Below are 13195 nucleotides of genomic sequence, written 5' to 3' on the forward strand. Positions count from 1 at the left end.
AGAGCAAGCAGTAAAATTCAGTTTTCACTGTAGGAGGCCTAGGACAAATGGAGTCAATAAGACTATGTACAAAAATATGGGTCTGTTAGAGGTCATAGCAGCTGTCCGGGAACGGTACACACAGTATTGCACTGTTAACTTAAAGTCATCCATGACACAATGAAGACACAATGAACTTCAACCTAATATCCTTCCTTTTTATTTGGTATTTTTCAAATTATCTCTCAATGTTTCTACATTTGGATAGAATGTCCTTGTTCTAAGAAGACAGGTTAGTTGCTTCAGTGCCTTCTCTAAGATTAAAATATCAGTCTCATGTAAACATGAGAATTGCATTTGAGGATGAGTGATTGACAGCTGTATATGCATGTTGTCCCTTTCACCTTAAGCCTCACCTTTCACATATGGCATTTGTAGTGTAGATTTGGGTTGTAAGATTGGGTTGGTCATAGTGTGTGTGTGTGTGTGATACTAGTGAGACTGTTCCTACTACACTGGGATAAGGTTGAGTTGGGGCATTAAGACAATCTGTTGGGCCTGTCGTAGCTGCAGTGAGAGGGCGAAGGGGGGTTGAGAGGGCAGTGCAGGGTGTGGCGGAGAAGGGAGGGGAAAGGACAAGGGTCAGTGGTTTGGTATTTATTATTGAATCTGTCGGGTGGCCCCGTACGACATGCCAGTTTGGCTGGCCCCTTTGTTAGAGCCCATCTGCAGGCCAATTACACCCTTCCCCGCCTTCAGCTGGTCGTCTGTGAACTCCCTCCGGTTCTCCTGGGCTTTCCTGCAAGGGCACATGGACGATGAACTCAAAAACACACACTGGCACAGCACAATACACACTCCAGCTTTAAAACAGCCACAGCACACTGGCTGAATACACGAGCAATGCAACATCAGCATTCTTCACATTCTTCTAACTCACTTGAAGAACCAGTTGGGGTCGCCGTGGTAGTTGCCGTCATCCTTGGTGACAGCCACACTGCCAAGGGACATCAGTGTCCTCTGGACTGCAGCTAAATCCTTCCCTGTCACCACAAAATCACAGCAGGGTTTATAAGTCGCCACACCATAGCTACACCGTTGTATGTGCCCACCACTACATCTGCTGTTATCTGTGGCATATTGAATGCCCTGTGTTGTCATTGTGATTGTTTGATGATCTGCCAGATGGACATGCTTTGCGAACCTTCCCAGAGGTCCACGGTCTGGAACATGTCGGTCTTGATGACACCGAAGCTCTCGGCAGCAGTTAGGAACTGTGAGATCTGCTCCATCTGTTTGAAGGCCATGCTTGAGCTGGCTATCTTCTTGATGGGCTTGTTGTCCTTATGCAGGCTGTTAATGAGCTCACTCAGGACCTGGGGAATAGGAACATAAAGACAAGAGTAAGTTGGCAGAAAATAACCACCTGTACCGTCATATACACTCTTGTGGGGTCCCCCAAGGTTCGATACTTGGCCCATTGTTGTTTTAAATTGTATATGATCATCTGATTTCCAAAGTGTTTGTTTCTCCGTTCTCTACACAAATCTTTAGATTGAATAAAGATGGTCCAAATAAATGGAATTGAATAAATAATTGAATTCTGAATACTGTTAAGTTAAAATGTATGTTTCAGTCTGAGGGGTCTTAAGCATTAGGTTGGTACTCACACATCCGTCCTTGAGCCAGTCCTGGAAGCCCAGTTTGCCAGCCTCAGGCTTCCCAACTCCAGATCCACACTGGGCCACAATCCACTGCACCAAAAGCTCCTCCACCTCAGCGTCGTACTTCTTGTCAATCTTGTCCTGCACCACACGGCTCATGCCATAAGATGGACCTTTGTTGGCCATGCCTACCTGAGGTCCCTTTCCCACCGAAAGGGAGATAAGGATTGAGGGAAAGATGGAGTGGAGTAGAACAGATATTAAATAGAGGAAATATGGATATTTATTTGAGGAAAGGAAGTTGTTATATGATAGGATTCCCCAACTGGTGTTTTCTGACCATTTTTTTCAGTTACTTTTTCTGCATTTTCTGAGCATTTTTTGTTATTAGTTTATTGTTGGACATAAGACTAAAAAAAGTTATTTTAATTTTGTTCCTGATTATTCCCACGAATAGAGAGATATAAAGTATGTAATTGTATACAAATGTAAAGCAAGCTTTAAAATGATTATGTTTTAGTAAAATCATATCTGTTTGGGCTTCTTGCGGTCAATTTGAGGTTTACAGATTATTTATTATTATTTATCAGTACACCTCCATTTGCATGTCACTTGTGCTATAATCTGCTATCATGACTAATACAAAGGGACTCATTTCTCCATTGGCCCTTGACTGAAACGGAGATTACCTTAGTTGCAAGTCAAGCCATTTCCAACAGCTCTGTGGATATATGCAGATTCGCATGCGGACACATTAAGACATTGGACAAATGGCACATTCACTCACAAATACGCCTGCGAACACTTACACACATGTAGATATCATGCATTTATAAAGGCGTGTATTTGAGCCGCTCCCTCCCAAAGATGATTGTCTCCGAATGCACACCAGTTCAGCCATCTGCATTAATTACAGAACTAAATATCAGGAGCCAAAGTGCTGTACAATGGGAGCCCTAGAATCAGCAGAATCACTCTCTTTTTGTGTCTCTCTGCCTCTCTCAAACACACTAGGCGCCACCAACACCGTTGCTTGCAAAACTGTTGCTTTTGGGCCAAGCGCAAAGCCCATATCAATGCACACTTATCACCTTGTTTGCCATCTTGATGTCAGGGTACCACGACTTGTTGTGCCTGGGGGTTGAAGGTCAAATGTTAAATGTTACCACCTGGAGTTTATCTTCATCCTGATTGGAGGTCATGCTCGGTCCTTCCCCAGACTGCTGTTGATGGGCTAGCCAATGGCAATCGTAAGATCTGGCCACTTCATGTGTCTCAAGGAGCCAGTTGCCTTATCTACACAAAATAGTTCCAAAGGGATTCTTCGGCTGTCCCCATAGGGGAACCCTTTTTGGTTCCATGTAGAACTCTGTGGAAAGCGTTCTACATTGAACCCAAATGGGTTCTACCAAAATGGTTCTCCTATACAGTAGATACAGCCGAAGAACCCCTTTAGATTCTAGATAGCAGCTTTTTGTCTAGGTGTGTATTTGCATAGTTTTAGTTGGACCCAACTACTCACACGCCACCACAAGGTCAGCATGGACCCTTCCATACCTAGTATTTGAATGATGACCTGTAGCAAGCTCAAAAATCCTTACTAGCAGCAACACAAGCAACAAATGGAAGACAATATTTATTCTTCAATCTTCATGCTTATTCTTTCTTGTGTTTCTACAAAAAGATTAATTTGAAACTCAGCTCCCATTTTTTTCTCTCCAAGAGTTCCTGAATCGTTATGTGCCTACACTTCCTCATTCCCATATTGACTCATCAGTTTAAGTCAGGCAACACTTAAGAGAAAATGTATCGATCAGCTGCCATTAACCTAGTTTTCTGAGCCAGCAGTCATTTGTTGAACATTGTATCTGTGTCACCACATTGTGTTGGATTGGCAGCCATCAACACACAGCCCTGGACTGTCTGGCACTGGGCCCAGTCAAACATTAGTGCTGCTCCATCATGCAAAGAAGTAGACCGAGGCACAGTCCTTCTAGACACTATCTGCCAACAATTCAGTCACACAAATATGAAGCCTTCAGAATACAGAAACAAGACAGGAGGTTCTTTAGTGTTTCAAGCTGCTCAGTTGTTTCATGGAACCAGTTGTTTTATGGAACCTTATTGACAGACTACTGTAGTTCACAGTTGATGAGATGAACTCTCGACCATAAAGACAAGAAACTTGCCTAATATGCCCCACATCCTCCTCAGTAGGACCACAATAAGCTCCCAACCTCACCCTAACACACACTCAGTCAAACCCTTGCACAGTGCATAATTATAGAAACATTACAGAGGAATGTGAGGAATGTCGGGCTGCTAGCCATGTCATTACTTTTTCACTCCAGTTGGTCTAGACCTATGCTTCATAAACAAGCATTTTGACCAACAGAAATTAGACTGACGTTCCTCCAATGTGGAAAGCCCCTTTCTTCTCTGTGCTACTGGCAGTACAGGTCACAACCCCCCACAGAGGTGAAATGGATGGCCTGAGAGGTCAGTTCACATGGGACGGGACCCTGGTTCCATTATGGTGTTTATGTGTGCTTAGGGACCTACTCTACTGTTAGGTTTGGCATCAAGCCAAGTCTCTGACATCTCCAGTCCAGAACAGTATGTCAGGCTGGTCTGTTGGTTGATGTATGTATGTATGTGTGTGTGTGTGTGGTGGGGGGTCTGTATGTATGTATGTATGTGTGTGTGTGTGTGTGTGAATTACATAGCTATGTTTCTATTTTGACCTGATCATAGTGAGTTCTACATTTGGTAAGACATGTAGACTATGTGTTTGGAGTATTGTCATTCAGTCTCTGAACTACATGTTGCTTCTCAACTACTGGTACTACAGTATGAAAGTGTCCACTTATCCTAATGAAAATGATCCTAATGACATCACCATCCATCTCTCCTTTCATGTCTGTTTTTACTTCTGTGTTTCTGTCTCGCCATGGTAACACAGCTGGCTGTCTCACCATAAAGCAGTTTGAAAGCTGTGGTCTGTGAACTGTGGCTAAAACCATGACGTACTGCCAGCGGCGCTGCAGTGCCACTGAAACGGAGCTCGAGATAAGACTATCTCCTGCTTCTGGTCAGCTATCCTCTGGGACTTTACTCCTGCTAGGCATACTGTACTGTAGATAACTCCACAGCTACTGAAGCTGCTGCTGTAGTTCTCCAGTGTTATCTCTCTGCCTCTCAAAAACACACACTTCCGCTCACCCACAGAAAACATTAGGCTGAGAAACGGTATTGATTAATCCCATACGATCAATGAAAGCCGCTGTGTTACTTGTTTGCATCTTTGTCTGTGTGCGCGTGTTTTCTTCTTTGGAAAGTGCGTCTGCCGTGGGCTTGTGTTGGCTATTGAATTCCTAGCCAAAGCTAACGTATGGCACTCAGTCATTTGCAAGTGAAAACAGAGCTATGCAAGTGTGTCTCTTACAAGAGGAGCTGCTGCGCTGCCTATCCCAGATCTCTTTCTATGACCAAACTGGTCAAACTTTTTCTCTGTTGCCTTGACATCTTTGTGACTGATTTGGATGGTTATTCTACAGTAGAAACACGCTAGCTCATATCAGAACTACATATCCCATCCGTCTAGCACCTGGTATCCCATTGAGCAAGAAACCATCCCACATAGATCAGTAGTGTTTGTGCGTCTATTCACTCTCAGTCACACACAGGATGGAGTATGAGACATACAGTATGGATGATTAGTGAAACAATGAAAACATGGTTAGAGAAACACAATGCTCTGACAAGGTTACTTTTCTCAACGTCTTAACCGATGACAGCTGACAGACATCCATATGCGTCCTCTAGCTCTGTACACTCAGGATACCATCACAGGACTGACAGACAGACAGACAACGCTCTCAGCAAGGTGCTCTTCTGACTGGAACCCAAAAGCAGCAACAGTAAAGAGATATACTCACTGTGTTAAAGTATGAAGCGAAGAGTCTTTCTTCTGTACAAGCGCTGGGTCAGGAGGTGTGTGTGTGACTGAGTGTTTGTATACTTCTAGCTCCAGCAAAGTCCTCCCTCGGAAAAGTGCTGGCTTAAAAGGACCAGACAAGCTGAAATGACTTCACTTCTCGTAAGCCTTGTTTACACCTTGTGCTAACATGTGAGTTTCATGAGCTCATCAATATGATCCAACCACGATCTGATCAAGGTTTGTCACATCTACACATTGTATTAAAATGTGTCTCCTATCTGTCCACTGTGTCCGTTTTGTGACTATATTAGTTGGTGGCTCCCTGTATGCAAATTATTTGACAAATGATTTCAAAATAATATGATTTTATTTATTTTAAGACCATTACGGAAGCCATGAGTAAATGGTGCTACCTGTCAATGACGGTATAATGATGAGTTAAATGCTTTGACCACTCAGATCTGTTTCCACTTGATTGATATCCAGACATGATGCATGTCTGACTACTTCCTAAAGTGGTCAGGAAGATCTGATCACTATCAGATCACAATGTGTCTTTTAATCTACACCTATCAAAACATTTGGGCACAATCGGAATGTGGACAAGAGCAGGACTCAGGGCGCATGTTAGCACCATGTATAAACATGGATTTAGCTAAGAATGAGAGAGAGTAAATAGGAAACCACAGCCTTAAAAGGGCATGGGCTTTCTGTCTACTCTCCTTCCATCCCTCCCTCCTTTTGTCTAGTGCTTTCCCTCTCTCCTCCCCTGTCTTTCTAGACTTTTCTATTTTTTTCTTGTCTGTTAAAAAAAGTGCATCCTTATTTGGGAAGGCCTGTTCAGTGCGAGGGGAGCTCTGCCAGGAGGCTCTGGTTTGGTCAGCAGGAATACTCCAAATACTTCACCACACCACTCCATCAGCAGAGAGAGAGAGGCGCTGCCTGGGAAGAGAGAAAACGAGAGGATGGAAAGGGAGGCTTGAGCTAGAGTAGGAGGAGGTGATGAATAGAGGTGGTCGTTAAGGGCCCATCAGGATATCAGGCCCATGGATAGTGGCACAGATTGTTTCAACAGACCACATCTGTTCTTTCCCCCCTTCATATTTCCGAAAGTCTGTTATTGATGTCAGAAATTTGATGGGGGGGGGGGGGTGACCTCAGAGATGGGAGGGCCGTGCGAGAGGAGGAGGAGTAGTAAAGGGAGGAGGAGGTGAGGGAATCTGAGGTTGAGAGAGATAAATGAGTGAAGACGAGTCATCTCACCATCAGAGCACAGCAGACCTTTTATGTCCAGGATGCTCCTCAACTGGCCTGCTGAGTTGTGTTTGGGCAAACGTGTGTGTGTGTGTGTGTGGTGAGAGAAATGGGGGTGGGGAAGAGAGGATGTGTGGATGTCATAGTTAGTAACACATTCCCTTCTTATTACCAACACTCCTTCTCTTGCCAGACCCCAGTAGTGTAAACTCACTTTGCCTCACACCCAATGTCAACCGTTGTTTCCTACATTAAGTCAGTTGTTGTCGCTTCTGTCCCACTGTGTCTCCTCCCATCTCACCAAGGTATCACAAGCCCCTTTTAAACCTGGTGCTAATGTAACAGTATAACTTTAGACCGTCCCCTCGCCCATAGCCGGGCGCGAACTAGGGACCTTCTGCACACATCAACAGTCACCCTCGAAGCATCGTTACCCATCGCTCCACAAAAGCCGCGGCCCTTGCAGAGCAAGGGAACTACTACTTCAAGGTCTCAGAGCAAGTGACGTCACTGATTGAAACGCTATTTAGCGCCCACGCTAACTAAGCTAGCCGTTTCACATCCGTTACACTCACCCCCCTTTTGACCTTCCTCCTTTTTCCGCAGCAACCAGTAATCCGGGTCAACAGCATCAATGTCACAGTATACTTTTTAGACCGTCCCCTCGCCCATACCCGGGCGCGAACTAGGGACCTTCTGCACACATCAACAGTCACCCTCGAAGCATCGTTACCCATCGCTCCACAAAAGCCGCGGCCCTTGCAGAGCAAGGGAACTACTACTTCAAGGTCTCAGAGCAAGTGACGTCACTGATTGAAACGCTATTTAGCGCCCACGCTAACTAAGCTAGCCGTTTCACATCCGTTACACTCACCCCCCTTTTGACCTTCCTCCTTTTTCCGCAGCAACCAGTAATCCGGGTCAACAGCATCAATGTCACAGTATACTTTTTAGACCGTCCCCTCGCCCATACCCGGGCGCGAACTAGGGACCTTCTGCACACATCAACAGTCACCCTCGAAGCATCGTTACCCATCGCGCCACAAAAGCCGCGGCCCTTGCAGAGCAAGGGGAACTACTACTTCAAGGTCTCAGAGCAAGTGACGTCACTGATTGAAACGCTATTTAGCGCCCACGCTAACTAAACTAGCCGTTTCACATCTGTTACACTCACCCCCCTTTTGACCTTCCTCCTTTTTTCGCAGCAACCAGTAATCCGGGTCAACAGCATCAATGTAACAGTACAAATTTAGACCGTCCCCTCGCCCATACCCGGGCGCGAACCAGGGACCCATCAACAACTGACGCCTACGAAGCGTCGTTACCCATCGCTCCACAAAAGCCGCGGCCCTTGCAGAGCAAGGGGAACTACTACTTCAAGGTCTCAGAGCAAGTGACGTCACTGATTGAAACGCTATTTAGCGCCCACGCTAACTAAGCTAGCCGTTTCACATCCGTTACACTAACATGCACCCTTTGTTCTTATCTTGTCTACATTCTGAATGTGCACACATTTTTGGAGAGGTGTAGAAGATTAAACGATACCTTGTGATCTGATTGTGATCGGATCTTCCTGACCACTTCTGGAAGTTGTCAGGCACGCACATAGTGTCTGGAATCTGGAAATCAATCAAGTGGAATATTTCCAGAAAGATCACCAGTCTCAGTAACCAGACTTAGTAAAACACAAAGGCCTTCAGGTATGTAAGTAAGCTTCGGACAAATTTAAATTTTCAAATGTATTTATTTATAAACGCTCTTTTTACATCAGCAGTTGTCACAAGGTGCTTATACAGATACAAAGCTGAGCCCCCAAAGAGCAAGCAGTGCAGGTGTAGAAGAACGGTGGCTAGGAAAAAACTCCCTAGGAAGAAACCTAGAGAGGAACCAGGCTCCGAGGGGTGGCCAGTCCTCTTCTGGCTGTGCCGGGTAGAAATTCTAAGATTGCATGGCCATTAAGGCCAGATAGTTCTTCAAGATGTTCGAGACAGATGGGAGAATTAGAGGAAGCATGTAAGTTCGCATAGGACACCAGATAAGACAGTAGAGTTACACCAGATAGGACAGACTGACCCTAGCCCCCCCGGCACATAGACAATTGCAGCATAGATACTGGGGGGGGGGGGGGGGGGGGGGGGTCAGAGGACACTGTGGCCCCGTTCTACAATACCCCTGGGCATTACAATACCCCTGGACAGGGCAAACCAGGCATTACAATACCCCTGGACAGGGCAAACCAGGCAGGATAGATATAACCCCACCCACTTTGCCAAAGTCAGAATGCCAGAATGGCGCATATAGACAGAATGGCCCATATGGCAGTAGAGGCAGTTTAAATGTACAACCCCATGGACAGGATGTTAGTCTCGACCAGGGATCAAACCCCCAATCTTCCTGGGCGGTAACTAACCACAAGTCCAATGATAGTTACATATAAATACTTGGTTATTGCATAGTGAAAAGTACTGTAAAACCTCAAAATGTGTGAGACGCATTACCTCTGCACTCTCTCTATGCACTCTCTCTATGTGAAGCAGTGCCGCAACGCGTTATATTTTAGCGCGAATGCTGCAGTAGAAACTAAACTCCTTCGTCCCTGCGCGCCCACGTCAAACCGCAACCGCTGACGAGTTTTGCTTGACTAAAAGACACGCAGCCTTTCTATGAAACCAGTGTTCTTACGGTTGTCATCGCCTTCTGAATGGTGAATTTACAGGGGAGGGGGTGCCTTAGCATATGATACTATACACTATGGATCTATTGCCATTCAATCGTCATCAATACATTTATTGAAACAAGACGAACCTGTAACAGTATGCATATTATCATGTCAAAGCAACACCCTCTCATTCCCTTTAAATCACAGTCCCCTGGAATGATCGCCATGCCTCTGTTAAAACCCTCACGCTCTTAGACTTTAATCTGATGTGTGTATGAGCGTGTGCATGTGTGTGGATGTTCGGCATTTGTGTATGCATACGTGTGCGTAGGGTCGTACGTCAGAGTGAGTTTATAAGAGTGGAGGAGTTTGCTTACATCCAGCCCCTCGCTGGTTTATAATAAATTAGGATAAGCAGTGAAAGAAGACATGTGTTTACAGGGTTACACAATGCCGCCAGAGGACATGTACAGTATGTCATCCAATATCCCCCATAATCTCTCTAGCTCAACATCTCTCATTGCTGTTTTCCATTTCAGGAAATACAGTATTTGGGGTTTCAATGTGCCCTCTAGTGGGCAAAACGAGTCAACAGAGTGTTATGTATCTGCGATGGCTACTAGCATTAAAGTGGGGCCTATTCAATCAAAGCTGGTTTCTGTGTTTGTCTGACATTCTTTTATACACTGCATGAATGAGCATTTTGATTATTTTTGGTGAATAAAACAGTGTTAAATATGTTTAGGTTTACATTATTTTAGATTCTATGATATACTTATTTTAACCAACTCAGTGGCCTTGTGGTTAGTGTCTGCCCTGAGATTGGAAGGTTGGAGGTTTGATACCCGGTTTGAGTCATACCAAAAACTCTAAAAATGGTACCCGATGCCTTTCTGCTTGGCTCTCAGCATTAAGGAGATGGTTTGTTGGTAAGGCCCAGCGATAGTCTAGTGTCCTATCCAGGGGGTATACTTGTACATCAAGCTGCCTCACGCTACAGAATCAAGAGATAGGGTTCCTGCCCTATGGAGCATTCTGACTCAGGCAACGCTTACTTACTTATACCGTATCTGATTTAATAGGGCCCAAGACGTTTCATCACACTTCGGTTCAAGCATACATTACCTTTACAAGTCAAGTGTTCTTGTTCGACAATGCACCACTGATTGAATCCTGGCCCAAGTTACAATAGAGTTGAAATTGTTTTCAATTATTATGATTTGTTTATGTCCTGTTTTGTAGCCGACTTTATCACACATGATTTGTGTATGTAATCGCCTCACATACCCGAGTTTGGTACCAATGAACACTTTGATTATAAATTGTTGTTTTGATTTGTTTTTTGAGAAAAATTAAAATGGTTCTACTTACATGTTGCGGTCCCTTTCACCAATATCTATGTTCAATGCATTCCTCTTTTCAACCAGTTTATTGTAATACTCTCATGATGTCATGGGTCTCATCTGGGCTCTTGGTGGAATCCACAACAGATCTGTAAAAGTCCTTCAGGCAGGTAGCCTAGTGGCTAGAGTGTCGGGCCAGTAACTGCAAGGTTGCTAGATCAAATCCCCGAGCTGACAAGGTAATAATCTGTTGTTCTGTGCCTGAACAAGGCAGTTAACCCAATGTTCCTAGGCTGTCATTGTAAATAAGAAGTTGTTCTTAACTGACCTGCCTAGTTAAATATTTTTTTACAAATAAAAGCATGGTAGAGGCAACAACATCAAAATCATAGTCGCTCTCCTCGCTGGCAATAGTGAAGATCCCAGTCTGAGATCTTCCAGTAGCTCCACAATGCTCATGAGGCAGTGAGTGGGCTGTGTAACCCTGCAAGGGGCCCTTACCAGGTACGGACAGCCAGGCCAGCTGACCCTGGGACTTGCATAGGGCAGAGAGGTCATAACATTATATTATCTTCTATTACACATGGAATACGTAAGAGGTATGAGCTGCATTATAATCCTAACCTGGTGGATCTGTCTTGACTCGGGCTGAACTGTCAACATCCACAGGGCGGCGACAGAGTCCATCAGGCAGAACTTGGTGAATAAACTATAGTCGTTCCATGGAGGCAATGTGGTTTTATTTTTTATCCAACCACATCTTTTCATTCAGACATTTGTTCTTTATTTGATCAAGTTGAATAAATATTTGTACAATAAAATGTTGCATTATTATTATAACTATTGTATGCCCAGCCTGACTTTCTCTCTCTCGGAGGACCTGAGCCCTAGGACCATGCCTCAGGACTACCTGACATGATGACTCCTTGCTGTCCCCAGTCCACCTGGCCGTGCTGCTGCTCCAGTTTCAACTGTTCTGCCTGTGATTATTATTATTTGACCATGCTGGTCATTTATGAACATCTTGGCCATGTTCTGTTATAATCTCCACCCGGCACAGCCAGAAGAGGACTGGCCACCCCACATAGCCTGGTTCCTCTCCAGGTTTCTTCCTAGGTTTTGGCCTTTCTATGGAGTTTTTCCTAGCCACCGTGCTTCTACACCTGCATTACTTGCTGTTTGGGGTTTTAGGGTGGGTTTCTGTACAGCACTTTGAGATATCAGCTGATGTATGAAGGGCTATATAAATACATTTGATTTGATGGTCCCCAAGGTACTGTTCCACCGCTGCTGCTGTAGCGATTCTAGCAAACAGTGACAGTGCAACTCCTCTTGCAGATCTTTTGGTAGGGATTGCCTACGTATCCCATTGTTGTAGGCAGACCTGCAAACCACTGCGACAATGACAGTTAACCCTTTCGCTGGAGGGATTGAAACAGGTTTCCCCTACGTGGGCACACCACTCCAATGGCCCCGAAGAGACCATCCCACCACTGCCACCAGTGTAGCGATTTTAGCAAATAGCAATAGTGCAACAATTCTTGCGGATCTTTCAGCCCATAGGCATACCTGCTACCCACAATTGGAGCAGTGGCGGTAGCTATTCAAATAGTGTAGAAACGGGTTGCTGACTAATTGTACGCACGTTGGCTAACTGTAGGGCGAAGCAGTTACCTTACTTACATTTAATTAGAAACCGCACCACTCTTTGCTAGTAAACACGACGCTATATCACACAAAAAAATGCACCATCAAAAACATGTTGGGGTGTTCTATGATGTCTGGAGAGTTTGTCCCCACACTTCACTATAGCAAGTCGCTCACGTGAGCACACCTCTCAAATGGCCCCTAATAGACTAAAACCTCGCTGCCACTCAGGTAGCGATTTTAGCGAACACCAATAGTGCAACTCCACTTGCGGATCTCAAACCTGGGTATCCCAGTACCGGGGGATTGTAACTGGCCTTCCAATCAAGTTATTGTTATGTAGCCTACTTTACATTATTTGATGTTTGTAATCATAACGGTGGAATCCACAACACATTTGTTAAACTCCTCCGGAGAAATGGGAGAAGCAACAAACATAACAATCCTACTCACCTTCACTCTTACCCGTGCCAATGGTGAAGATCACAGGCTCAAACGTTCCAATGATGTTGAAATTGCAAGAACATAATTGATTCAAGTTGTTCCAATGAAGCTCAGTAATAATCCACCAGAGAGACTGACAAGTCAGCTGAATATTAGCTTGCCCAGTGAGGTTGAATTCAGATTTCACAACTTCTCCGCTTTCCTCGGTGTTCTAGGCAGGATGCGACAATGCTACTGCAATGTGGGCCATTTGCTCTGATCTGAT

The 13195-nt window shown here is 44.8% G+C and overlaps 1 protein-coding gene across 4 annotated transcripts; it reads right to left on the minus strand.

Annotated features, from left to right (window-relative positions):
* Positions 1-183: 183 nt before the first annotated feature.
* Positions 184-12960, minus strand: LOC110507556 (transgelin). 4 transcript variants are annotated; one of them, XM_021587612.2, is made up of 6 exons: positions 5582-5648; positions 2735-2777; positions 1650-1844; positions 1184-1355; positions 920-1022; positions 184-778 (listed from the first exon to the last, which is right to left on the minus strand). In XM_021587612.2, exons 2-6 carry the CDS (start codon positions 2744-2746, stop codon positions 640-642), a joined length of 621 nt encoding a protein of 206 aa, XP_021443287.1. In that variant the 5' UTR covers positions 2747-2777; positions 5582-5648; the 3' UTR covers positions 184-639. The 4 variants fall into 4 exon arrangements, with proteins under 4 accessions (XP_021443287.1, XP_036821687.1, XP_021443289.1 ...); XM_036965792.1 differs by lacking the exons at positions 2735-2777; positions 5582-5648 and adding an exon at positions 12940-12960; XM_021587614.2 differs by lacking the exon at positions 2735-2777 and having other exon boundaries at positions 5582-5654.
* Between the last annotated feature and the right edge of the window lie 235 nt (positions 12961-13195).

This window comes from Oncorhynchus mykiss, chromosome 27 (genome assembly GCF_013265735.2).
Source record: "Oncorhynchus mykiss isolate Arlee chromosome 27, USDA_OmykA_1.1, whole genome shotgun sequence".
In the NCBI taxonomy this organism is placed as follows: Eukaryota; Metazoa; Chordata; class Actinopteri; order Salmoniformes; family Salmonidae; genus Oncorhynchus; species Oncorhynchus mykiss.